The sequence below is a fragment of the Semicossyphus pulcher genome, unplaced genomic scaffold (genome assembly GCF_022749685.1).
Source record: "Semicossyphus pulcher isolate SPU_LCO1_2020_fin unplaced genomic scaffold, fSemPul1.0.p SCAF_4, whole genome shotgun sequence".
Lineage (NCBI taxonomy): Eukaryota > Metazoa > Chordata > Actinopteri > Labriformes > Labridae > Semicossyphus > Semicossyphus pulcher.
This window is the reverse complement of record NW_027211715.1, coordinates 13,916,910-13,940,328: the sequence shown is the minus strand read 5'-3', so window position 1 is coordinate 13,940,328 and position 23,419 is coordinate 13,916,910. Positions and strand designations below refer to the sequence as shown.

The 23,419-nt window shown below is 43.8% G+C and overlaps 1 protein-coding gene across 2 annotated transcripts; it reads right to left on the bottom strand.

Moving 5' to 3' along the window:
* Positions 1-6,383: 6,383 nt before the first annotated feature.
* Positions 6,384-23,419, bottom strand: cbarpb (CACN subunit beta associated regulatory protein b). 2 transcript variants are annotated; one of them, XM_069680528.1, is made up of 11 exons: positions 23,359-23,419; positions 22,213-22,401; positions 21,306-21,378; positions 19,669-19,814; positions 17,404-17,465; positions 15,643-15,805; positions 15,054-15,225; positions 14,491-14,637; positions 13,893-14,130; positions 13,139-13,328; positions 6,384-11,201 (listed from the first exon to the last, which is right to left on the bottom strand). In XM_069680528.1, exons 3-11 carry the CDS (start codon positions 21,351-21,353, stop codon positions 9,680-9,682), a joined length of 2,688 nt encoding a protein of 895 aa, XP_069536629.1. In that variant the 5' UTR covers positions 21,354-21,378; positions 22,213-22,401; positions 23,359-23,419; the 3' UTR covers positions 6,384-9,679. The 2 variants fall into 2 exon arrangements, with proteins under 2 accessions (XP_069536629.1, XP_069536630.1); XM_069680529.1 differs by lacking the exons at positions 22,213-22,401; positions 23,359-23,419 and adding an exon at positions 21,827-21,887.

Sequence of the window (23,419 nt, the reverse complement as noted above, 5' to 3'; positions counted from 1 at the left end):
TGGGTTTTACAGGCTGCTGCATAAATAAAAGATAACTCTCCAGTGTGGATTAATGTCTGCATATGTGTGGGTGTGTTTCTGTCCTTCAGCCCATCATGAAGAGTAGCTGCTGTAACAAATAGCCCAAAAGCTTCAGCCTGCATGTAATAACAAAGCTAAGCAGTGGAGAGTTCTGCCTCGTCCCCAGAGAGGCGGGCGGAGGGTGGGGGCGCGCTCACAATGAAGAGCTGGAGATGACGCAGCCGAGGAGGGGAAGGGAAGGAGGGAGGGAGGGATGGATGGAGCAGAATCCTGAACGAGGAGAGGAGGAAGAAAAGGAGGAGGTGGAGAGATAGAGCGTGGGCAGACTGCGTGGGAAGGAGATGCTGCATAATCAGCTTTTCAGGGTTTTCTCCTACTCTCTTTTCCTCTTTACTTTCTCCTACTTTTGTCTTTTTTTCTGACTATTATCAGTCCGTTTACCTTTTCTAACCCCATCTATGCCTGTCTTGCTGTCTTGTTTTTCTCGTCAATGTCTTGATTCTCTCTCTGCTCTTTCTCTCCCTTTGGTTTTCACCTCACCTTCTCTCGTGTGTGTCTGCATGCACATGAACCTCATGCCTCTCTTTTGTGCCTCATAAGTAGCATTGTGTATTATTTCCCAGTGATTTCACAAAGTAGTAGTAGTAATAGTAAAACCCCTTTTAGCTTTAAGTGTGTCCTCACACAGCTAAGGCCTACTCAGTCAACATTACTTCACACTTATCAGCTTTTGGCATCACATTTGTTTAGCCTCATATAACAAGTGCGAAGCAGAGAAGCCACCTAATCGTGAGCAGAGAGGAACCCGGTGACTCATCGGCGTCTCTCGCACATTCGTACGCCGCCTGGACTCACTCCGTTAAAGGAAAATCTGGTGAGAGAGGAGCGGGGGAGGTGGGGAACGCGTGGGCGGAGGGGGGAGCAGGTGGTGGGTGGAGGTGGTGGAGAGAGGGGAGTGATGACGAGGAGGGAGGGAGGGAGGGGGTTTTCCCTTTCAGAAACATCCTTGAACACAGTGGTCTGATGTTGTGGAGCAGGAGGGGAGGTGGAGGAGAGGTGGAGGGGATTGCAGAGGCAAATATGTGTTCATTCATGTGTGTAAATGTGCAGTGTGTGGGTGGGTGTGTGAAGCACGATCAGAACACCACCACCATGTCCATTTGTGGTTCTAGACGGTATGAGTAACAGTTTAGTTGTGAATGGACCAGCTTGAAGAAGTTGCTGTATTTACTTATTGGAGTAATATAAAAACCTCTAACTTGTCTGTTTGGTCATAAATCATGTTCAAGCTAAAATAAAAACCAATAACACAGTTGCAAAGTAGGAAAACAAAATAAGAAGTGAATGGAAAGGATATTGGTTAGAGAAGCCGTGTGCGACACACTAGGTCACGAGTCAAATCCCCGCAGACGTTTATAAAGAGCCCAGATGTGCTGGTTTCACAAGCTTCTGTAACTCAATGCAATCTCTTCCTTAGCATGTCCTTCATCTGACTTCATTCTGACTAACTGAATCGTGACCTTTGCAAATTGGCATCTGCAACTAGCCAAGGAACCACACGAATCTGCAAGGTCATGTCTTATTTGCTCTAGATGTGTATGGTCCAACTTCCTTTCAGAACGATTTCTAGCCGGCCTGATTCAGGTCAGGCCAATAACAACTGTTTCTCTAATACGGGGTGGGTTAAAGCACTGTTGAGGCATTTTTGAAAACAACCAAAATAGCTGGCAAGTTCAAATCCAGTAAAGCGGATGGCAAACCTATAGTTGTGTCAGTGCGCATGTGTAGCTAGCTAATTCATCTAGCCAGACGACAGCATTTACTTCTTGGAAATATTTTCATTATTTTTATTTTTCACTATTTTCAATGTTTGGGTGAAAAGGAAGAGAACAACATGACGGTGAAATGTAAGTTAGGCCTGGAGGATAAGTGCTCGTCAGCTGTAAAGAGCTCTACTTCAAATTTGAAGTAGCATCTGCAGTTCAAAACAGCTCTGCAACACTGGTGGAACTAAGAGCCTGTGTTGTATTATTCTCATTGAAACAGCTGTGCCTGATACTGTATGCCTCTGCCCAGTTCACTGTCAGATTGTTAGCATTATAAAGAGCTGTAAAGGTTATATTGCATCTGTCATTTCTGTTATTAGGCTGCAGAGTTACAGATTATGGGCCGTAAACAAGGCTATGCAATGATGGTAGAGTCAATACATGATGATGGTAGAGTCAATACAAAGCCTCTGGGTGTGATCTGCACTGGTTAATAACGCCCCTTGAAAAATTATTTTCCCTTTTGCAAATTGGTCAGGTGATGCCAGACTAGTCCACTTCAATACTTACTACAAGAAGGGAGTAGTTTTTTAGAAAGTTAAACAATCATTAATTTGTCTTAAGTATAAGTACTCAAGCCTTGTATGGTTTTTGTCAGTATAATATTCAGCAGCAGTCTATTTTTCCATTGTTAGTTAGTTGTAATCTCTGCTGTTCAAAACATCCAAATGTTCAGTCCTCTGTGTCCTGCTGTTGTAACAGACATGTCTGAACTCGTCCCCTTTGACAAGCTGTGACATTTAACCCATGATGGTGTAATGCTCATGGGAAATGGTGTTAATTAAAAGCTGCTAACAATGTATTCTTTTTTTTTTCTTTGGCTTTTGCCTTTATTAGATAGGACAGCTGAAGAGGCACAGGAAATGTGGGGAGTAGAGAGTGAAGGATGACATGCGCCAAATGATTGGCGGACTGGAACCTGCGATCAGTGCGACGAGGACTGTAGCCTCTGTACCAACTGAGCTAAACCAGCGCATCAAAGGCTGCTAACTATGAATAATAACTAAATAAACAACAACATAAGCTTGTTTCTTTCTTTTAACAATCGGATTTTGAATGTCCCTAAAAATCTGTGTGTAGCTGTGTTGGCGTCATGTTTGTTTGTAGGCCCCCGTTTTGTTTTGCACATGCACAACACAGGGTATCAAATTTTTTTACAAAGAGATCCTCAGACAAGGCCAAAAAAGCATTTATTTCATTCACCTCTACGTTGCTGTTTTGACAATTGTGGGTGGATATTTGAAAAAAGACCTCAAAAGTTGATTCACTGGATTTTCCACACTGCACAAATGATGACGCAATGTCACATACTGAAGGAACCCCCGCTACAAACTCCGGACTGGCTGACTGTTGTGGTGTCGAGCTCAGCGATTGGCTGACAGACAACAAAGAGTGATGGGGGCGGGGGGGAACAAAGGATGATGCAAAAGAGTGAAATGAACACAGAGGAGGGCAGACTGAAATTGTTGCTGCCCCCCTCTTTCAGTTTCAATTCTCCTTCAAAGTCATCCTTCTCTGAATGAACATTTAGACTGCACAACTCTGCCTGCACTTCATCAGTATGCAGTGCAAGTAATGTGCATTAAATCAGTAGACAGATTTGCTATAGAGACTGAATGGTTTGAATGGAGTTTGCATGTAAGCCTTATTGATTCATCTGGTTATTTTCTCTCTTGTTTGATTATAACAAATGTTTAAAGAACATTAATTGACCGTCATAGTTCAATAACATTACTCTAATAATGGTCGCAACATTATTGATTATTGATTGTAATGCACTCACGTGTAGCTCATACATATATTATCTCTAGTCTTTTTTACCTGCAGTATTCGTGAGCAGCAGTATGTGAAGATTCTCCCTGCTGCTTCCTCCATCGCTACAACCAGCACACTACAGTTTGCTTCACCTTGACTTTGATATATCGGTTCATGGGGTGGGTTGGGGGTATCCCAGACTTTATTAACACAGTATGGGACTTCTGCTGCAAGAGTCAGGCTTTGTATTAATCTGCATTAATAGGTGTGGTTCACTTACCTTCCAGCTCTGTCTCCCTTAGTTCCTTTATAATGGGGTGCCCTTTGTTAGGTGTTATATTTTGCTTTTGGGCAGCACAGTTTTTAAGCATTATGGCGATACATATGTTTTACTTAAAGTACATACGTTTTTATCGGGTCAAAAATTGTATTTGTCTGAACGTCTATGCAGATACCTCGAAACTAATTTCTAATATCTTTAGCTGCACTTTTTGTTTCGTGCTAATTAGTGAATGTTAGCAAGCTAGCATGTTAGCGTAAGCTTTTTTTGCTGATAGTATTTCACTGAAGTGTTCTGCAGTACCACTCAAGATGGGATTAGCCAATATGACAAACACAGGACCTACACCCATAACCCCACTTGTCAAGTTGACATAATATTTTAACCCTTCCATGTGTAGTTAACATTGTGAAACAGTAAGGGATAATTAATTTTAAGACACCAATACTACCTACTAAGATCATGGTTTGGTTTATAAGTAAACGTGGACTCTAAACTGGAACATGTACACTGTTCTGCGTTACTCCTGGGTGAAAGTCCTGCAAAATGCCAAAATACAAACACAGACTAATGTTAGCATGCTGATGTTAGCATGCTAAGAAATGCTAGCATGGCTATAAAAACATACTCAAGGAGCAGTCTTCTTTGCATTCTGACTGTATCAATCTAAATAACACTTACTTGAAAACCACAATTCCCATTTATTTTATCCATTGCACAGTGTGAAGAGACACAATACATTTTGTGGCTGTTGAGTATGTCTAATAAGTGTCAAATGCTCAGAAATTTCTTGGCAATCTCATATCGTCTACATCCTGGCATAGGCTACTCCTACTAATGCACCACCAGGGCCGGCCCGTGGCATAGGCAGTATAGGCGAATGCTAAGGGCGCATCCATCCATAGGGGGCGCTGCAACTTAAATTTTTGCATATTTTATTGAAAACCACACTGCAAACCATATGATCGGAAAAACAACTCCTAACTGTGTTAGGATTGTTCTAGAAGTGACTTGAAGCTTCTAGCTCCTACTGTTCATGAGTTATGCCCATTCTTTTGGGCAGAGCCTTTGGGCGTTTTTTACCAGGCATTGTCTTTTTTTCCTGTCAGGGCATTTCCTTACCGGGCGCAGAGTCGTTGGAGTTTTCATCCACATCTCCTCCATCAAAAATCAACTTCAACGCCTCAGCTGTGTTATACCTCTTTTTTGCCTTTTCTTTTTATATAAAAACTTTTCTCTTTTCTCTCTGTCATCTCGCTTTCCTCTGGTACTCCTCCAATGTCACCTCTGTATCACTGAATAAAACACAGGCCGATGGCACCTACTGGAGCCAATCAAAGTGTCTGATTCGGAAACGTGACTCTCTACATCAACAACAAAGATGGCTGATTAGCACTGATCTATAAACATACAGAGAGCATGAGCAACGTGCCAGGATAGGAGAGGAGACTATCCATATATCCAACATTACGCTTTAGTTTACTGCCTTTTATTACTTTTGTAATATGTTTTTTATTTTGTGGGTTATTTTCTACCTAAAGTAAAAGAAAGTCTCAAAGACAAAGCTATGCAGTCTCTGTGTAAGTGTAAGGGCAGGTGGGTGGGGGCAATTAGGCCGCTTTCCCACTGGTCAAAACACTAACACCCGGCTTTTTTGTTTAATGGGAAAGGTTACAATCAGCATTCAGACTACTCTGCAGTAGGCCTGGGTAATTATCGCCTCGTCTCTGATCGGCATTGATGGGAACACAAAACCCATGTCGACATGCTAATCGACACTGCCCCCTTTGTGGCGCGATGCTATGCTCCGACGTTAACTTCTGCGACTCCTTGTCATCTCAGCTGCGCTCGAACATCATTCCAGATTTGTCGGCTGAAGACTGAATGAGTAATAGAAACAATAAAAACCTAACCACCGTAACACCTTCACTGTTTACTAACCCTGTCTCTGGCGCGTTTGTGATGTCAGACGGTGACGCAGCAGAAAAGAGACCAGAATATACTCCACTGGCAATGGGAAAAGAGACAATCCACATTTATAAGTGGGTCTTCCTTTCTCTGATAAACCTGCGTCAACACTCTAAATTTAGGTGGGAAAGGAGTATTAGATAATCCCAGTGTTAGTGCATTTAGATATCAGTACCAACAGTTGTGATTAATTTATAATGATTCATATCAAAACAAGAAGACAGCAGGACAAAGCAATGTCTTCGAAACTTTTGTCTCTTCTAAACTTTGGCCCTGCGGCTCAGGCCAGTGGGATGGATTATAAGGTGTGAAGAAAGCCAGCGTCTGAGATGTTCTCTTTGTAGATCACAGGCTGGATTTGGCTTTTTCTCTCCAGTTAATTTGGAGGAGGTGATAAGGCGAGGCAAGAAATCAATATGAGCCTAAGCAACAGAGAAAAATGAAATGAGATTCATGGGAGGGAACCTTATCTGCGATCTGTTCCCACGCCTTTATTAACAACCATTCCCTTGAAATGAAGAGAGTTAGATCCATTTTTGCTTCATTCATTTATTCACAGATTTGAAACCAAAACCCTAAAATAACACTTTTTTCATGATTTGGTCCCTCAAGGCTCAATATATTCGGATCAACAAAAGCAAAGTTGTTCAGAAAGCTTGTCTTTTCTTTGAGAAATTAAGCAATTTTACTAACAAGCAAGGAATACAGAAATACTTCTACTTTCAAAGAGATAAGTCTCACAAAATGTCATCAGTTACAGCATCCTAGCATGACTTTAAAAGTGGATCAATTAGTACAAAATCTCTAGTCATACCAATTTTTAGACATCTGTCTGAAATAAATAAGCATTAACTATGATCATTTTGTACCGTAAGTCTGAGAAAACATGAATATTTGTACTAAAATGTAAACTCTCATGCAGACCAACACACAGCTATGCATCAATGCATTTGACAGGCTACTGGTTAGTTTACAAACACAGTGTCCCCAGTTAAAACAGTATCTGTCTAAACCTAATAAAGGACATTGACTTAGTCTAGCTCCTGTGATATTGTGCTTGTATAGACAGCAAAGTTAAATCTTTGTACACATGTACGGATTTGTAATCATCCCTTATGGCCATTTACGTTAAGTAGTTGCTGTGCTGTTCTCGTCTCGTCCTGCCTCAGCTGTGAGACCTGGTAGCTTTGATCTGCGGGAAATGCAGCAGTCTTCCCCTCTTCCAACAAATGTCAGAATTAGCTGAGTAATTACGGTCAACAGGGACGCATCATTTCCATCATGACTGAAAGGGGGATTTCATTTCCTTTCTCTCCGTCATAAAATAAACAAGAAACATTGGATTGCACAAAACAGTGCCAGAGCACATCGTGTGTATTTATGGAGACATGATGATTCAATGTGTGCGTGTGTGTATTTGAAAGAAAAGACGGAGCAGAAACATCACTACCCTCTCCGCTCCTTATTGGAGCGCACCTCCTTTCATCTCCGTCATTTCTCTCCTAATGAGGAAAGCCGCTTCGGTCCTCAGAGTCCACTTAGCCACAAAAGGAGAATCCTGTCACAAAGTGGAGAAAGATCTAATCTCGGCAGGCTGGAGAGGAGCATCATCATTACACCCACACAAAGAGAGGAGGATAATGCTTTTTCCCCTCATTTTCTATTCACTCATTTCAATATACTGCATGGTAACAGCCCCGAAGAACGAGGGAAGGGAGACAGGGGATGAAAGGAGGGAATCCTTCTCTTGTTATGATTAGTATTCATCACCCTCTTCTGCAGTGGCTCCCCTCGCTGCACGTGGGAGAGACGGAGAGCCCAGCAGCCCCTCTGAGGATAAGATTTTATGAGTGAAACTGGGTTACAATCAAGCTGTTGCTACAGCGCAGGATGTAAGAGCAGAGATGTATAAGCAAAAATAGATTTCCAACAGGACATAATCTGCTGAATGGCATTATGGTTTGTTTTAAGCTCACAAAGGAGGCCAAATAAGAGTAAAAATAAAGCTGACTAAACTACAAATACCATCTTTGTTCGGTCTGGATTTTTAAGCTGACAGGAAGTAAAGTCCTCGGGCTCCCACATGGGAGATATCTACTGCACTGTTAACTTTCTCAGGAGAAGAAGAAGAGGAGGAGGAGGGGAAAACAAGAACGTAAGATGGGGACAAAAAAAGCCTGTTCTGTGAGCCCCATGCACAAGAAAGCATGCCTTTCTTATAAACTCAATAAACACCAAACGTCTTTTAGGGCAGCCATGTCCATTAACCATCACAGCTTTGATGTAACTGCCAAACCTCATGGCAGTAAACCTGTGCACAAGACTGAGTTTGTTCTGCTTGTTAGGACAGAGGTCATGCCAGCGATGACCGGAACACAGAGATGTAAATTACGGTCATATCTGTGACTGATGCCGAGTCATCTTAGCAGAGTGCTAGCAGCTGTCTGCTTTGCTAGTTTAGTCTGTTTGTGCAGAACCTGTTGTTTTTTTGTCATGTTCATTTAAGCAATGCAGACGTACAAAAACATATTCAACTTAAACAAATGAATAAAAAATGAACATAACAGTTTGTAACAGCTGAGAAGCAATTGGGGTAAAAAATCAACAATCATCATAACCGGTCGGACACTCAATGAGGATAATGTGATTGTATCCTTGTTCCCATGGTCCTATGTTCCCCAGCATAATATCCCTTTAATATTACACATTATGAGACATTTCAATGCTTTCTGAGCAAGGTTTTTTTTCACGTACGTTTGAACTTTAACGATAGCCCTTACCTAAAAAACACAGGACCCTGGAAACACATGGATGAGTCAAGCAGAATCGAAGGATCTCTTCCCTTTCAAAAGAACACCTTATCGACGACACTTTTCTGGCCTTTGCTAACATTATAATTGGTGTTCATCTATTTAAACAAGTGGTTCCTAACCTTTTTGACCCTTAAAATAAGGGATGCCCCAGATGACTTAATTGGTTTACGACCTTTACGACTTTAAACAATCCACCAATCTGAGCTTTGCAGGCAGGGACGTTACCATCCTACGTCTCTAGCTGCCTAGCTACATGCAGGAAATATGGCCACAAGCATTGATGAGGCTAATGTTGCTGCACAGGTTGTTTGCAATCACAATCATTGCTTCCATGTTGACTAATAATGAGGCTATATTTCTTTTTGCTTTACCTCAGATTTGTTAATAGACTTGGAACTACTGATCTAAACAACCGGTGTGAGCAACTGAACTACGCCTCAAGCTTTGTTAGATCCATTTTGCTATGTTGTGACAATTTCCACAGAGAGTGTGGGACTAGGGGGGGTTTACATCCAGATCTGTCACTTTCTACATGTCTAATAGCACCTGGTTTCACAGTGGATCAATGAGTGCAAAGGCCAAGCTGGCTCTCGGCTTCACTTGTTCAGACTGGAGAGCAGAGACAGGAGTGACAGCAGTGCAGACGGAAACAGACACACAGAAACTATTGTTACTTAAACCATACGACATTACACATGTTAGCTCTGTTTATCTGTTATTTTGAGTTGTGTCTTTCTTCACTAATGAAGTGCATAATGGCGACATCGAACAGCTTAATGTTAACAGCGATGAAGAGGGACTGGCTGTGTTTCTAGTGGACGAACTGTAACTAAAATGATCTAAGGTAAGTGTTTATGAATTGACTTAAAGCATACTTTATATTATGTGTTTATGGGTCTGGATCACACCATTCAAGCTGTAGACGTGAGACACTTAAACCAAAGACAGACAAATAAAACAGGAAAACATGTGTATCAGCAGGATTTAGGTTGATGAGGAGGACGACTGGAGCCCTGCTACACTGGGCTGTGGTCTGGAGAAGCGTGCGTGGCCGCCACCGTCACACACTCAGGGGGCGTGTCCTTGGTCCTGCGAAGGCCTGTGTACAGCCTCTCATCCAGGTGAGCAGTCAGTTTGTCTGTGAGCTCGGCCGTGATGGTCTGCGGGCCGTAGCCTGAGGAGTCGGGCAGCTGAGGGGGAGAGCGCTCGTCCGGGGGCTCGGGAGGGAGTCCAGATGGTTTGCTGTCCTCCTGAGGGTCATGGTGCTCACTAACGACTCCATCTTTCTCTGAGAGGGAGGGAGCAACAGGGGGTGGGGACGAGGAGGCGTGATCCTCATTGTCTCTGACAGTGACAGTCTGATCCCTGTCCTTTCCCCCATTTCCAGTACTTGCAGGCTCTATCTTTGGAGTATCAGGCGTGCTGCCAGTGCCGTCGCTGGTCTCCTCATCAGGAGCACTGACGATGCGGGGGAGCGTACTGTGATAGCTTGTCTCTAGTGGGTAGTTCACACTCTCGCCCCTCCGTAGAGGTGTCCGCTGTCTTTCAAAAGAGGACTGGAAGTATCTGACACCGGGGTCGCTCCACTGCTTGTGGCGCTGCCACTGCTTGCGGAGGTGGATTCGGGACCGATGCTTCCTTAGCGGCGACTCCTGCTGGTCAAACTGAGGATCATGGCGTAGAAATTCATGGAAGAGGGCATCTGTCTTCTCATCTATGCTGTAGTCTCGCCGGTGCAGCACTGGCGGCTGAGGGGAGGGCTGAGCAGCCTCTCCAGGTGTGAGCAGTTGACCGTAAGGGAACCAGCTTAGTGAGCTAGCACCTTTGTCTACGGACACTCCTCCACTGGCCCCCAACAACACCTCATCTTCCGGCTCCTCCTCGAAGAGATGAGACTCAAAGCTCTCACCGATTGTGCCTGTACGCCCTGCGTTTGTGAAGTGGTGCCTTTTCTCGTGGGCTGTTCTGTTAGGGCTTCCACTCATGCTCCCAAACAGTCGCAGCTCCTCTGGACCCCGAGTTGGAGCCTCAATCGACGCATAGCCACTGTCCATCTGCAGCAATTTACGAGTCCCTGTTTCTCCATCGCTGCCCCCTCGCTCTGATTCTGTGCTTCCCTGTTTCCTCCTTTTTCCCTCCTTCACCGCCAACCTCTCATCCGTATACATCAAATTGTCCTTGTCATCCTCTCCACCCTCGGCTTCGTCTCCTAAATCCTGGGATGGATATCTGGGGAGCCCTCCTCTCTCTGTCTCCGTGCGTCCGCCCAGCGAACACACACTGTCAGCATCACTGCAGACAGAGTTCCTGTCGTTGTTGCTGCTCTGGTCAGAGGCGGCGTACTGCTCCAGTGACGCACGTAGAGTCCAGATGTCTTTATAAAGTGACTGGGGGTCCTGGGCATCTTGGGGGTCTGATGGGTCTGCACCTTCCCTTCTTGCCAGGGACAGTGCTTCATCTTGGGGATCAGGAGAAAGGCCAATCACCCCTGGTCCTCCGTGGCTGCAGCTGGGCTCCACTATGACCTCCACCTCTACCCTGTAGAGTGCACACAGGTATGGAGAGACGAGATAAAATGAAGAAGATAAGGAGAAATATGAGGGGAGAAACAAACAAACGCACAAAACAAGCGTCAGTGTCGGCGCGTTTACCTAAATTACACATTCATCTGAGGTGTGGCTCGATCACAGTGCACAGAATGAATTTCATGACTTGCAATGGTTGCTTTTGCATGTCCTTAAACAGAACTGAGCTGAATACTTAAGCCATGTGTGGTGGAAAACTCCCAGAAATCCCCCTGCTGTGCAGCAAACGAGAGTTGCATGAAACATAACTCATTAGCAGCAATAAACTGTCAATGATCACGAGGATCATCGAGTCTCTCTGCAGCTTCCAGGAAATTCCTTTAATTTTCAAAAACAAACATCTGCAAACAGGAAATACTGATTCTGTTTAATCTCATTTTCAGAAAAGAATAATAATTAGTTTCTTGAGAAAATACTTGATTATTTTTGTTGCATAACCATATATTGGGCAATTCCAGTGCAAACTTAAAATAACAGATGGCCCTTGTACTTCCCCGGACATTTTTAGACCATGTCAGCGATGGAATGGTTGCCAATGCCACATATAAACCCTGTGTCCTGATTCTCTACTCTACTGCACTTTGGGAATCCCCTACGTCTGACTTTAACTCATTGAATTAAAAGGTTTGAAAGAACTCTTGCTTGCAGGGATCAAATTTGTTTTAATTTAAGTGGCAGGCGTAGTTACAGATACACAGCATGGTGTGTTTTAAATCCAGTTAAATGTCATGGCAAAACAATTTGTGAAAAAAGAGAAAAGGGCAGTTTTCAAACATAATTTTCTGTATTTTTCATTTACTCAGTGTCATTTTCTTCACACTAATATCTGCCTTAAACTTTCCTCTATACCCTCTCATCTGGCATGTTAAAACAATTGCAATGATTGCTGTAAAGCACAGTTTAATGTCAAGGCAAAGTGGTGAAGAATTGGAAATTGAAGCCAAATCCTAAATATACTTAAAGTGGTAATCTCGAAGATCTCAGTTTTGTTCTCTTTGGCCGCAACTATGGCGATAAACGGTAATTGCGGGAGCACACTTCCCGGATATCCAAACAGTGCTGCATGTGTGATATCCACGGTTGGCTCCGGGTTGTAACTCTTTTCGACTGTTTGCCCTCATCTGAGTGTCGAATTTGTTTCGGTCTTTTCTTTGTTTGTTCAGCCATTGTAGATTACAGTTTACTCACAACTGTTGTAGAGACCGGAAAAGCAGCCGCTTAGCTCCGCCTACCCTCTCTGGCAGACCGACCACAGCTGGCTGATGGAAAAAATTGTCCCTTTTCCCATTGCCAGAAGAGTATACTCCTTTTGGTCTCTTTTTTGCTGCGTCACCGTCTGACGTCAAAAACGCGCCGGAAACAGGGTTAGTAAACAATAGTAGTATAGTAGTAGTTTAGTAAGCAGCATGGAGGCCAGTGAAGATGTTACGGTGGTTAGTTCTTTATTATCTGTTACTCATTCAGTCTATTTATCAAACTCAGTAGCGACAAATTTGGAACGATGTTCGAGCGCTGCTTGGACGGAGACGGGCGGCAGCATCACGCCAGAAAGGGTGCGGAGATTAGCGCGCTGACCCAGGTTTTGTGTTCCAATCAATGCTGGTCAGAGCTGAGGCAATAATTACCCGGGTCTACTGCAGAGTCATTTGACCCGGGTTTGAATGCCGATTGTAACGTTTCCCACTAAGCAAAAAGCCCGATGTTAGCAGACACCCAGTCTGTAATAATCCTAAATAATGCAAATGCAAAGGCTTTCATCAACAGACATTTATTTCAAATTGAAAATCTTTGAGATTATCACTTTAACACACATTTTCTAGCTACTGTAAAGAAATGAGTGCAAGGCAGCAAAGCAGTGAACAGGATGAATGGCAAGGGAATTAAAGATACCTGCCGAGGGAGGGCGGTGGTGTGGAAGGGGGTGAGAGGAGACGTGTGGTGGGCTGGCTGGAGCAGTAGGGGATGTCCTGGGTGCGGGCGATGTACTGGATGAGGTCTATGTGGTGTGCGTCGTTGTCGTCCTGGTCCATGCTCTCGCTGGCGGCTCGCTGGCGCTGGAACTGTCTCCTCTTAGGGGAGCCTGACTCACAGCAAACACGGGATCAGAGCAGAGAGTTGTTTCAGTTGTGTGGCAGCAGGCAGGAGTGAAGTGACACTTCATTTAAAAGAAAGCTTCAATCAAGTGTGAAGGTTTCTGGGGGGATTTTGGGATCTTTTTCTGGTGCCTTGGTTTGATAGAATGAACGAACCGAAGAGTGTGTGTGTGTATAGGATGAAGGAGATCGGCAGGAAGGATTTATTCAGGGGCTCAAATCGACTTGGAAAGAGCAAACTGTACGTCACTCAGCCATCTGTCTTGTACGTGTGTGTGTCTGTGTGTATATCCGACTCCTAGCAGGTGAAAGGCTTCTCACAGTTGGTTGCTGGGGCCCCCTGCTTAACCATTGCCTGTTCACCACCGGAGAATGTTGCCAAAAATACTACAGAGAGAAAATACACCAGACAGACACTGCCAACTGTGTAACTAAATTGTCTCTGTTATGATTTACACAAAGACTTGTTTCCCTTTCCTGCTGCATTAGCGCAGATTGTTTCTAAAAATAAGATCATAGAAATATACTTTACACCATCAAGGATCGATTACCTCTGGTGTCCAGACTGGAGGCTCTCTGGCTGCTGTCCAGCTTCCATTTCTTGATCTTAAAGTAGGGACTGGCCCCCTCCAGACTAGCATGGCGCCGCAGTTTGGTGAAGAACTGCAGCATGGGCCCCTGGCTTCCCGCACCGCCGCCTGCAGGAGGGGCACCGCTCCCCACCGCGGCTCCTTCTCCAACACTGACACTGCTGCCTCTGCCCCGGGGCCCGGCTCCCATTATCTCGATCTGAGCAAAGAGAGAAACATGGTCAGAAAGAAAACCTGCCAAAACTGGAGCTATGTGTGTAATCCCTTCTGACAGTGATGCTCCACACCGGCTTCTTGTTTACCCATCAACCATCACTCTTGTTGGTCCTCCCTCAGGCTTCATGACCCTCCGATGTCTGTACGGATGACTCACTGGCTGACTGGCTTGTTGGTGTAAGGCTGATCTACAGTTTATGCTGCACTTTATCCAAAACATGAGGCCTAACAGGACATTTGTAACCTGAGTGACACTCCACACTTTATTTAAGCATCATAATTATGACAGTTATCACTTGATGTGATATAAGGTTATATTTGAGAGTAGTTGGGGCAGACTTACAGAGCTTGGCTCTTTAGTGCTGAGAGTTATAGTGTTTTCACTGAAGCTGGTGTCCACCATAGAGTTGAGAGCGTCTCCAGGGAGGCCACAGCTGGGATTGACACTCAGGCTGGTCAAAGCTGTTTGTGGCAGGGGGCACAGCATCGGCTGAAGGAAAACACACACACACACAAAACAGCACAATTACCCCTTTAGAGTCAATCCTAACAGTGCATGCTTTCTCAAACAAAATGAGGTGATTCAGAATGATCCAACTTAGTCATCTGTTTGAAATGACAGGAAGTTTTTCCACTTCAAAAGTTTGTTTTCCCTGTATTAGGAACATCTGTGAGTAAATTTAATTTCCTCTCCAGCTGTCAGACGAGTACCGGTGAATGAACCGCATCACCTAAATGTGAAATCAATGAGCCCCGCCTGTTGAAATGAGCAGGCAGAAAGATCCCTCATTCCTGTGTTTGGGTACATTAGCTTGATACATTTCTAAACCAAGTGATTGATGTTCTGATTGGCCCCGGTCAGGACTAATGATGCATCAGGACTAACAGCAGGTTAAAGGCTATCACCTGGAAGATGGAAAGGGCTGACTTAGCGGCAGGGCGCGTTGGCATTGTGATGCTGTTCTCGGCCGAGTCGCACTCATGGATGGTGACTATCTTGAGGGCCGGGGAAGGGATGTGGAGGTTTGTGAGCCGGGCGTTCTTCAGGTGGTGAAAGTCGCCCTCTGTCAGAGTGTACCTGGGGTGAACAGGGAAGAGATTAATAAGAAGATATAAAATCCTTGCAAGATAAGAAATAAGAGTCAAACAGCCTTGGGAAATATTTGACTTCAAACCTATCAGAGCTTCACTGGTTTTCACATTTAGCCCCACAGTTTAATTCCTTTTGAAGAATTTACATATCAGGCTCAGAGCTTTAAGAGAAAGTAGGGCAGTGAAATAAAGAGACAGAGTGAGAGCTCTTTATGTCCAAAGCATACACAATGCTTTCTGAATGTATTCTTAACCCTACACTAACTGAAGTGAGATGGACACAGTAAAATGTGTACCTCTTTTGATCTCGCAGAGCAGTAAAGCTCGACTGCAGGAAAATGAATGCCACTCTAACACTGAATAAACAGCACAGCTCTTTGTGTGTGTGTGTTTGCTTTCTGACCTGCGGCCCTTCTCCTGAGCCTTCTTGCCGTGATCGAAGAGCGCAGCCTCGTTGAAGGAGACACGACGGCCGGTGGTGCCCGTGGAGAGGAAGCGCTCGGTCTCTTGGTCGTGAGAGCTGGCCATCGACAGGCACTCTGACTCATCCACCCTGATGGTGATTTCTAGCAGAGATACGAGAGGGCAGAGACAGAGCGGTAGAGAGAGGGATGAAGGATGAGCGGGAGGTGATGGTGAGGAAAGATAGAAAAGGATTTAGTTTGTTTTTGATTTTGTCATTGATTTGATGAGACTTTTAAGCCATGTGTGAGGGGCATGAAAAGGTGTTTCTCTCTTCGTCCACCTCTTGAACTGAAATACTGTATGTCAATAACATTCGAGGTCGTCAAAGAAAGAAGAAGTTAAAGTAATAATGAAAGATTTTCATGTATATAAATGTCTGTTAAGTCACTATCCATCGCCGAATTAGAAAACACAATGGTGAGTGAGCCTATGGTCCACTGATGAAAGCCTTTGCATTTGCAGTATTACGGACTGGCTGTTGGCTGCGACTTTCGTGTAAAAAATCACAAGCGGCGCCCAGTTAGTGACGCGTTTTCCATCACACAGCTGTAGTTGGTCTGCCAGAGAGGGTAGGCGGAGCTAAGCGGCTGCTTTTCCCGTCTCAACAAAAGTTGCGAGTAAACAGTAATCTACTGTGGCTGAACAAACAAAGAAAAGATCAATGACAAGAGTTAGAACCGTAACAAAGGGAGCCAACCGTCACACATGCGACACTGAGTAGTCCCGCAATTACCCTTTATCGCCTTAAGTGCCGCCAAAGAGAACGAAACTGAGATCTTCGAGATTAGCACTCAAACAAAAATGTACTTTGTATTCGGTGCCAATGAGTGAAAGCAAAACACTACAATGGTGAATATCATAAACAGCTACAAATTAGCATGTTAGCATTTTCACTGTTAATATGCTGATGTAGCATTCAGATCAAAGCACCACCTTGCCTGATTACAGCCTTAAAGAGCAGCTAGCATAGCTGTAGATTCTGGGTCTTGATTTTCAAATGTTGTATATGCACTTTGGTACACAAAATAGGTCGCCTAGGTTGTCTGATAGCTTATAGGATCAATAAAGCTTGACCAACAGTTTGTCGTAAGTAGGGGACCCTTAGTGACCTCGGGTTCAGGATAACAACCTTGTACTACCAAGTCTACAGTTCAAGTCCAGCTGTTGACCTTTGTTACGTATGATCTCTTTACATTAATCTCCTATTTTTCTTGCACTGTCAATTGTTTTATTAAGGCATGAAATACCTTAGTTAATCTGTGATACTGTATATCTATACACTGAAGTGAAGCATCTAATATCCCAGCACCTTTTTAGAGGACGTATATGATAATGCATCAAACTGCTGACTGAAAAACTAAGCAAAAAGCCTTACAATAGACGGTGGTTGCCAAACTGATGCTGCCTTTTAAATCATTTTCATTTGAGACAGAGAGCACTCACTGGTCCCAAAATGTCAGAAGGTATTCCAGGAATGGCAGAGCTACTTAAACTAATTGGGTTGAGATCACAATATTTTAATGGAATAGGCATTACACGTTTGTGCTGACGGGATAAAAATACCCCTGCTCCATCAGGCCAATCCCTCTATCTCCCAGCCTGCCTGTCTCCATTACTCCTCCCTTCCTCTCTATCTGTCCCCCCTATCATCCCTCCCTCCCTCTCTCTGTTTCTTCCTCTTTGTCCATTCTTCTCTTACCATGGGTGGGCTGAGACTCCTCCAAGTAGGTGGTGTTGGTTTTCTCAGGGTCATCGCTGGCCCTGGGGCACACAGAAACGTTCAGATCAATGCGGTGACATGATTTGCCCTGAAGTCTGTCTTTCATCTGTCGAGCCCTCCTGCTGCAGGCGGCCACACAGACGACCACAGTACGAAGCTTTGTGTCAGCTGTGTTACTGTCTGATTCGTCTTCATGCAGTTCAACAGTTAGAGAAAACAGCATTAAGACAACTGTAAGGTATAACTGGACATTCACTATGCTGTTAGTCTAAAGGGCTGCCTGCCTGGCTGTATAATCAATGAGGGCCTAAATCATTGCCAGCGACTTGATAACCTTCAGGGCCAAGGGACCTCTTCAAATGATAAATCAGGTTGCTTTATTGGATTGCACTTTTCCACTCATCTTAAAGAGCACAGAGGAAGTACAAATGAAGGTCATGTTGTTTTGGGGATGGAGTGTATATTTAACTTTGGTTTCTTCCCTTTTATTGTCACTCATCCTTCATACGAACTTTTTAAATCTTAAATCTATCTTATGAGGCAGAAAAGAAGAAATTGAAAGCGCTTTTCCAGTCATTTTTCTCAATCTGATTTCATTGTACACAGACATGAGTTGTGTGTGTGTGTGTGCTTGTGTGTGTGTGTGAGCGTGAAGCGACTTGAGGGATTTCTCCATCCACCCAGATCTGTGCTTCTTCGTGGCTTTCATTTCCTCTGTGGCTCCTGCCCGCTTCCCCGTACTGTGTGAGTGTGTGTGAATGTGTGTGCGTATTCTCCACGCGCACACATTACTGGGTTGAGACGCAAGATTAATCACAGCCGTTGGCTGCTATGAAATCTCATTACGCTCATCATTTGTACCAGTCTGCCTTCTTCTCCTCTGCTCTCCCCCGGCAGCCTCTCCTTTCACGGCTCAGCCTCAGTGCTCTCTGTTTATCTGCATCTAGCTGGTGCGTTCATATATTCAAGTGTACTTGATGATGCGTGCTGTTGTAGGGAGAGAGACAAAGGGTCTCGAGGGCAGCCATGTTACTGCTGAATAAACACAGATGAATCACATCTGCTAAAACTGTTAATGGCATCATACTCACTGGGCTGAGCAAACTGGAAGATTTGACAGGAAGTCGTTCGCTTAATTTGCCATGGCGATGAGCTTCATCTATTATGTAAGTATACACATTCAACATGAGCACTAGCCAGTCTTTAAATAGTTTTTACATGTAAGCACAGGAAGAGTAGTCTTTGTCTGTCAACAAACTGTTTGTACTCATCACAGACTGTATAAAAAGTTGGACGACATGACAGCTCCCTAAGATTGAAGCCAAAACCTTTTGAGCGCCCCCTGCTGACTGGCTGCAGTATAGGTCATAAAGACCGCCTCCTCCATGTTATCAGATGGGACATGAGTCAAACTGTATTTTTTGACTCAGTTCAGTTTAAATTAGTTATTTGATGCTGTAAAAAGGATGATTGACAGCTCTGTTGACAGACACGGCTCATGCAGCTGGTCTGTTCTGGATTAGCAGAGTAGAGGACGAACAACGAGAGGAAACGTAACTAAAACAATCACTACAGTCGTTGAAGTTTCCATACCTGCTTCAGACCAACACAAGAAGTGGTTCTGCTAAACATGCCGGCGTCCAGGATCCTTGCTGTTGTTTTTGGTAAGCTAAGTGAAGTGGCTACGGCGCCTATCACGTTGGCTATTTTGGCATCAATTCGGTACAATGAGAAAATGGAGACATGTCGTCCATCTATACAGTCATTGGTACTCATATGTGTGTGAGTGCACAGTTGTGCTTGAATGCAACACAGAAAAGAATAAAACACCTGTGCATCTGAACTGCAGACTAAACTACCTCCGTGCAGAGTCTTCAGTTTGTGATTAACCTGCTCAGGAGTGTTTTCATTTAAGTTTGAAGGAATTTCCAAGAATGTAAAGTTTACTGTTAATGTGCTAGAATGCATCTCGACAGGTTTAGGGGGAATAATAACAAAGGTGCAAGTAAAAATATAAGATATCTGAGAGAAAACGATAACCTCACAAGCCCCATAAAGTTAACAATATTGCAGTGCTCTTCTTATTAAACTGTGAAGCTGCTGCTTTTATTAACTCCACCCCATATATATGTCCTATATTTAGCTTAAAGCTCACACTGCTCAAGTCTTCATATGTGGTTCTGGCTGAGGGTCTCATGTGAAGTGCTAAAATGCTAAATGTAATTCATCACGTTTGCATCGCACCTGTCACAGCATTGTCCTCCACGACAGCGGCGGAAGGTGATGAGGAGGACAAAGACGAAGATCAACGCTCCTACCAGGAAGATGGAGAGGATCACCAAGAGGAGCACGTAGCCATCTTGCTGCTCCTCTGCCTCTATCGGGATCAACTGAACACATAGAGGAAGGAAAGGATAGAAAGATACTCCAGATAGTTAATATGATTTTATGCAATGACAAGTCACAATGTCTGTTTGTAGTGTATTTCACTCTACTGTGCTGTTCAGACGGATCTGTTTGATTGTAATTGTACCTCAATACTACTCTGATTTATGAGTAGGCAGAAGTAGCTATAAGAAGAAGATAGGTTGGAGTCTCCTTGTTACGGATTTGGACTTTTAGTGTGCTAGTTTAAAAGAGGCAATACTTTAGCATTGCTTTTGAACCCTTTTATGAAACATGTACAGCTACTGTATGTTTCGATAAACAATCACAAATGCTACAATAAGAGACAGGGGAACACCATCAGTACGCCATTTTTGTGACATGACAAATCCCCCCCCTTACAGATGAGCTGTAGCCTAGATCTGACTGAGCAGCTGGTTTACCTTCATAGTAACACCATGCAGCTTAAAAGATTGATTTTGTCCCCCTTGTTTGGCTGTTTTGCATAAAGTGAATCTATAATTGCAACAGTGCAATGAATCAATAAATGCCAGGGCTATTAACCAGTCTACAGTTTACCTGAGCTACGGGAAAGCTCAGACAGGAAGGATTGCAGCTGAGATAATGAAAGCATGCTGGGAGTACTGGTATAGACCCTATTGGAAGCTACTTTGGGTCCATTCCATTAGACAATAATATGCTACACTATAGTTTTTTAGCACTGCAACAGAGGTGGAGAAGACATCAGTATGATCGTTCATATTTTTGTTGATGTTTTTTGTATGTAGAACTATGAATTCATCTTTACATTTGCGTCACTTTGAATCCAAAATTGTCCCACAAGCGGTTCAGTCTTTGCAGCTACTTTTAAGCTTGGAATCACATTTTGTAGAAGCATTTTGTTGGAAATAAATCATTAAATAATTATTTTTTCACAATTCTATTTAGCAAGATTCTTTATTGGATTAAATAATCTATTGTACCTTGATAGATGGATAATATAACAGTTTTTTCTAGCCCACATAGGCTGCAGAATAAGAATTGAAATGCTTTAAATAAAAAGAAAGGTGGCAACATGAGTGGGAGAGCAGAGAACAACAGCAGGCTTTGTTCTTTGAAGGTGCATCAAACTGACATGACAACCCAGGTTACATAAAGACAACAGACTTTGGATACATAAGATCCTTATAGGTGGTTTGTTATCCTGATCTCTACAAGGGACACTGCACAGCAAGTGTTAATGAGCGCTCTGCGCTGATGTCACGTCGTAATTTCTCTGCGAGGGGAAATTAAAGCTGAGATTAGATCAGAGATTTAATTATTTCAGGTCCAGGTCAGGATGTTCTCTATTAGCCGGTCAATCGGCCAGAGGACAATATGAGGGAAAGTATGGTTCTGGTGGTGAGCTGGACACAACACACACACACACACACAAGCAGACACACAAACACAGACAGGAAGTTTGAAAATAAGCCAGTGGCGAAAGACAGACTTACTGTGGAGTTTTCTGGTAGGATGTTCCAGACGGTAGACTCATTGCTCATGGTCCAGGCCAACTAGAGAGTCCCCCTGGGAGATAACACATGCACAAACACACAAACACACAGAGGAAATGACTGTTACTGAAGCTGTTCATCAAAAAAAGAAAAAGTCGACCACCAAAAAACTGAATCTGCATACATGATTAGATAAACACTCTCTAATCAATCTCAAAGGAATTTGCAGTCCATTATTGATGCGTTTTGTCTAATAACATAGCAAATAACATGATGTTGCATTGTATAATGTGCCAAAAAAGTCCCTTTGCAGGAAGAAAAACCTTGTTGCATCTCTTACAGCCATGAGGAGACAGAAAACAAACATATGGCGTGTGCCTGTACGCATGCGTCCAATCCCACAGAAGATGCAAAATGCCAGCATCTCAGCTGTAAATCATCAGCCATAATTCCATATCAGCATGAGGACCCTCTCCCTACCTCCCACACACATAGACACACAGATAAAAAACAGCTCTTACTTAAACACTGGCTCCAGCAGCTTCCACTAGCACTGCTGCTATGCGATTGCTCTTACAGATCATAGCCATTAATACTGCTACTGCTGCACCAAACGCCTACTCACACACACACACACACTCACACAAACCCTGGATAGATCTACTCACCCAGCAGGGTAGGAGCAACATGCCAGCAGCACTCAGCACTCCTCGCTCGCCCGCAGCACTCAACTTCAGCACCACAACCTGTAAGCTATGCCGAGCTGTGCGCTGCCAGCCTGCCTAACTCCCTGCATCTACCACCCTAGCTTGAAAACTGCTACATGGAAACACATAAGGCTGTGACCAGGCTGCTTTCCTTTGCAGTACCGTACCACATCCTGCTTTCTACCAGCCCAGTGTCTTACCCTGATGGAGGGCAGTGCGCAGCAGCAGCTCTGGATGTGTGTGTCAGGCTCAGGAGTCTCCTCCTCAGCTCCCTTGCTGCATCCTCAGCCACCTCAGCCTCGCCAGCCGACTGAGACTGAGCAGCGGCGTTCCCCCTCAGGGCTGCCCCACTGGCCTCGGAGCAACAGCGGGACGGCAGTGCTGCATGGCTGATAAAAAAACATACAGCACAATGGTTAATCATTCAGTTTATGTAGATGAGTTTATAAGTGCCTGCATTCAACAAATGTACATCACAGCCCGGTGACTGACTCCCTTCCGCAGCCTGTTTCACTGGAGATCATAGAAAAAGTATTCTTAAACAATGTTTCTCAAAGAATTGAAACTAAACATAACAATATGTTTCACATAGTTCATACACAGTTTTTACAACATTAAAAAAGCTGAAATTGTCCCACAGACTGAAATATGATATAGTCTAATAATACAGCTTTTACATCAGGAGAAATAACCTTATTTACAAGGTAAGCAACTAAAATTAATTCGCTGTGTACTTAGAGAATTGTTCAATGCTAAGGTAAGGTTCTCTATTGATTGGTTGACTGAGCAGATGGTGAGACATGGGTGTCCCACTAATGGCATATCCCGTCATGCTTAACATTTTGGTCTATACCAGCTGCATTACTGGTATTAGAGAGTGGATCGTCTTCGCTTCGAGCCTTTTATATTTCGTCATGTATTTACCACAAAATATCCTTAGAACAAAGGAGGATTGTGAAGGTAAAATTTTAACCTGTTAATAAATGAAAACATACGCACAAATGAAAGAATAGCGTATTTCTAGGCACTGCAGTATAAAAAAAATAATGAGCCTCGTCTCTGGCAAAAGCAGCTGTTTCCTTATGGGGGTTTGGCGGCTAATCTCCCGCAAAAAGGCAATATTACATCATATTACATTTTTAAAAAGAAGCCGATAATAAACTTTCCAAAATGATTTAAAAAAGCAACTCTCCGACCAGCGCAGCGACGTTAATAAATATGCCATCTTGATATTTCACAGGCGCCTATGATTTTCATCAGTCTCGTGTCACCGATAGAGAAGACTGTGGCTCGCGATGTAAAGTGGCTGCACAAACACACGCGCAGGCATGCAGCAAAGCACTCACCTACTCAGCCAACCTGGTCCATGCAGGGGTGGAGGGGCAAAGCCAATAGCATGAAACTCTT

Bases quoted from the DNA above. Each gene is read 5' to 3' on its own strand.
- cbarpb (XM_069680528.1), bottom strand. From the start codon at position 21,353: ATGAGCAATGAGTCTACCGTCTGGAACATCCTACCAGAAAACTCCACA. The intron at 15,806-17,403 runs GTAAGAGAAGAA...TATCTCTGCTAG, and splicing joins GGAGTCTCAGCCCACCCATG to AAATCACCATCAGGGTGGAT. The intron at 11,202-13,138 runs GTATCTTTAATT...TGCACTCTACAG, and splicing joins CCACCGCCCTCCCTCGGCAG to GGTAGAGGTGGAGGTCATAG.